This window comes from Ipomoea nil, unplaced genomic scaffold (genome assembly GCF_001879475.1).
Source record: "Ipomoea nil cultivar Tokyo-kokei standard unplaced genomic scaffold, Asagao_1.1 scaffold0438, whole genome shotgun sequence".
NCBI classification, from domain to species: Eukaryota; Viridiplantae; Streptophyta; class Magnoliopsida; order Solanales; family Convolvulaceae; genus Ipomoea; species Ipomoea nil.
In genome coordinates this window covers 23,215-26,333 of record NW_017616866.1, presented here as the reverse complement: position 1 = coordinate 26,333, position 3,119 = coordinate 23,215, and the positions used below count along the sequence as shown (strand labels likewise).

Sequence of the window (3,119 nt, the reverse complement as noted above, 5' to 3'; positions counted from 1 at the left end):
CGGACAAAAGGTGTCCTAGGAATGATTTTCACAAAAGACAAGGAGCATTAATTCCATTGTGCATTAAAAGTTTCTTACAAAATTGTGCAAAGCATATATCTAAGACGAAACCTTAATTCCGTTGTGCATCGCTCCGAAATGACCAACTTTGAAAAATCGATTAGAGTCTATTCACCCCCCCCCCCCCCCTCTAGACCCTCTTTTGACCCTACCGGGACCAACAAAGTTACTGGAAATATATATATAAAAAAATTGTATATATATGTTGCAGAAATATGATTATGTAAAGATATATATTTAAAAATGAAAAATGGAATAGAATCATTTAGTATCAACAATTTATAAGGAAAATTTTGTAATTAAAGATGGAAAAGGTTTTGCAAATACGAGATGGAAATATAAGGTTTAGCCAAAATTTGAATGAATATTAATCGAGATGGAAATTAATAATTTTTACACCAAATGTTATTTTATACTAAGAATATAAGGATTGTGTAATTATAAGGTTTAGCCAAGTATGTCAACAAAAAATAAGGTTTAGCCGGGATGAAAAAATATTAATCTCAGTTATATATTTTATAAAATGTAAAGTTACTTGAAATATTTAAAAAATTCTGTATATATATGTTACTGGAAGTATAGTTATATAAAGATATATATTATATTTATAAATGGAAAAAAATGAATAGAATCGTTTAGTATCCACAATTTATAAGGAAAATTGTGTAATTAAAGATGGAAATGTTCTTACAATACGTATGAATGATTCAAAAGAAATTAATTATGACTGATTTTGTAACATATCTTTATCCAAAATCATGGGACCTCATTACAATGGGTATATATAAAGATGTGTAATTATGTATAGAATGTGTAAGGAAATTAAATATGATCCCCATATATAATTCATTGAACACTGATATTTAAAATCTCTAAAGTTTTAGCACCAGATGCGTATATCTACCCATTGACTACGGATGCGTACATTTGACTATTAATTGGACAATTATTTGATCAAATTCAAGCAATGATAACATCATAAAAATACAATCGATCCAACTCAATTCTTCAATTGCATTATATAATATTCGATGTAATAATTTATATAATTATATATCGATCCAAATATTATTAAAATATTTTAACAAATTCATTCCGTGCAACGCATAGGCGAAAATACTAGTATATATAGAATTAATTTCTTTTTGCTCTAATCCCTCATTTAATTATGAAATCTTAAATTTAGAGTCCAACAATGGTTAGTTGCATAAAATTCGCAATCAGGAGGAGAGGGAGAATACAATTTTACCTTAAATACAACTCAACTCATTCTTGAAAATCCCTAAAACTCCTGCAAACCTTCGATCAGCTTGTAGGATACGATGGGCGGCGCATCGGAGAAGACGCAACCTCTTCTTCTTCCCCAAGATATTCTCGTCGGAATCCTCTCCAAGCTCCCCGCTAAATCGCTAGTACGATTCAGGTGCGTTTCTAAATTCTTTTGCGCTCTCATAGCCGACCATGGCTTTGGCGTTCTGCATCGCAGCTTGTCCTTGACACTTCCCACTAGGGCGGGCATCCTCATCGCTATCATACAGCCAAAGCGGCTCTCCTCCCGTTCCTCCCATGTGTATTACACCATAAATTTCAGCCAAGGGCAGCCGGGAATGCTCCAAGCCAACCGTCTCGGCTACTTGGACGCTGAACCATTTCTGGAAGGCTGTCTACACTCCTCCTCGGATGGCCTGATTTGTATGTCCAGACCCAATGGAGACGTCGTTGTTTGCCAACGTTTGCACGGGACAACGTATTTCCCTTCCGACAATCCAATTCCACTTCCCCCATCCATCTTTATCCTGTGCACAGTTGGGGTTTGATTCACAATCTAAAAGATACAAGGTTTTGGATGTCAGCCTGTATGATTGATCGAGGCAGCACGCCCATCCGCTTCGAGTATAAGCATTGGGTTTTGACTGTGGGAGTGGACAATCATGGAGGGAGATCAACTACCCCTTTTCCTACCCCTTCTACCCCTTTGATGACTATGCCTGCTTTAACTTCTGCTATGATACTAGTGTCTACATTGACGGCGTTATCTATTTCTATAATTGGCTCACTAAAGTTGATTGTCCTAGCTTCCACATAGTAGCATTTGAAGTTGGGTCTGAGACTTATTTTTTGATACCATTTCCAACTGAACTATCATCATTATGGGAATATTATGTAGTTTTATCTTCAGCTTGGGAAAAAAATCACTTTCTTAACCAAAATTTTGCATTTCTACAAGTTGATGGAGGTCGACTGGCTATGGTTCGTGTTCGCCCAAGAGAATTCTACATGGATGTTTGGACTTGGGAGAAATCTAAGGAATGCTGGAGAACATTACTATGACCATTCCATTAGAAGAGGGACTTAGGAGCACATTCCTGCGTCATACTACAAATCATGATGGGGAGATTGTGTTGTTATTTATGAATAGTGAACGGCTTTCCATTTTGATTTGTAATTTGAACACTGAGGTTTGGAGACAATTTGATTTGGGTGGAGTTGAGGAATTTCCAGAAGAAGTTAGAATGTACGGGACCATGGACAATGTGTTTTCTTTGGAGTAGTTGACAAGCGTGGTCTGATATGCTTGGGAAAAATGAGTGCTTCAATTCACAGGATTAATATTTCATTTTATATATTAGTAAGGTTGTCCATTACACTACGGATATGTAACTTTGCAAGGGGCGAGGCAATCCCTTTAGTTTATTTGAAGCTAAAGGTTTGAGAAAACAATATAATGCCCATTTTTGGGATTCTTGAACTTCATGTGCAAACAATTGTTGGATTAGTATTTCTCACATGATACGAATTGAAGTATTTATTTCTCACATTATTTTTGCTAAATTATAAATCCCTATTTTTGTTGATATATATATAATATATTATTTATTTTAATTTATCGACTTATTTCCACCTACAATCGTAATTAAGGTGAAAATAAGGACCGCCTACGAATTATTAAAAAACAAAAAACCATTTTAAAAGAAAAATAATTTTTTGTTAGTATATACAGAATATCATGTTGTCAAAGTAATTTTCCAATTTTTTTATCGAATTGGCTAGATATGGAT

At 34.6% G+C, this 3,119-nt stretch overlaps 1 protein-coding gene across 1 annotated transcript; it reads left to right on the top strand.

Annotated features, from left to right (window-relative positions):
• Nucleotides 1–1,382: 1,382 nt before the first annotated feature.
• On the top strand, nt 1,383–1,877 carry LOC109172874 (putative F-box protein At4g38870). The gene has a single exon (XM_019322111.1). The coding sequence runs from the start codon at nt 1,383–1,385 to the stop codon at nt 1,875–1,877; it is 495 nt and encodes a 164-aa protein (XP_019177656.1).
• The last annotated feature ends 1,242 nt before the right edge of the window (nt 1,878–3,119 follow it).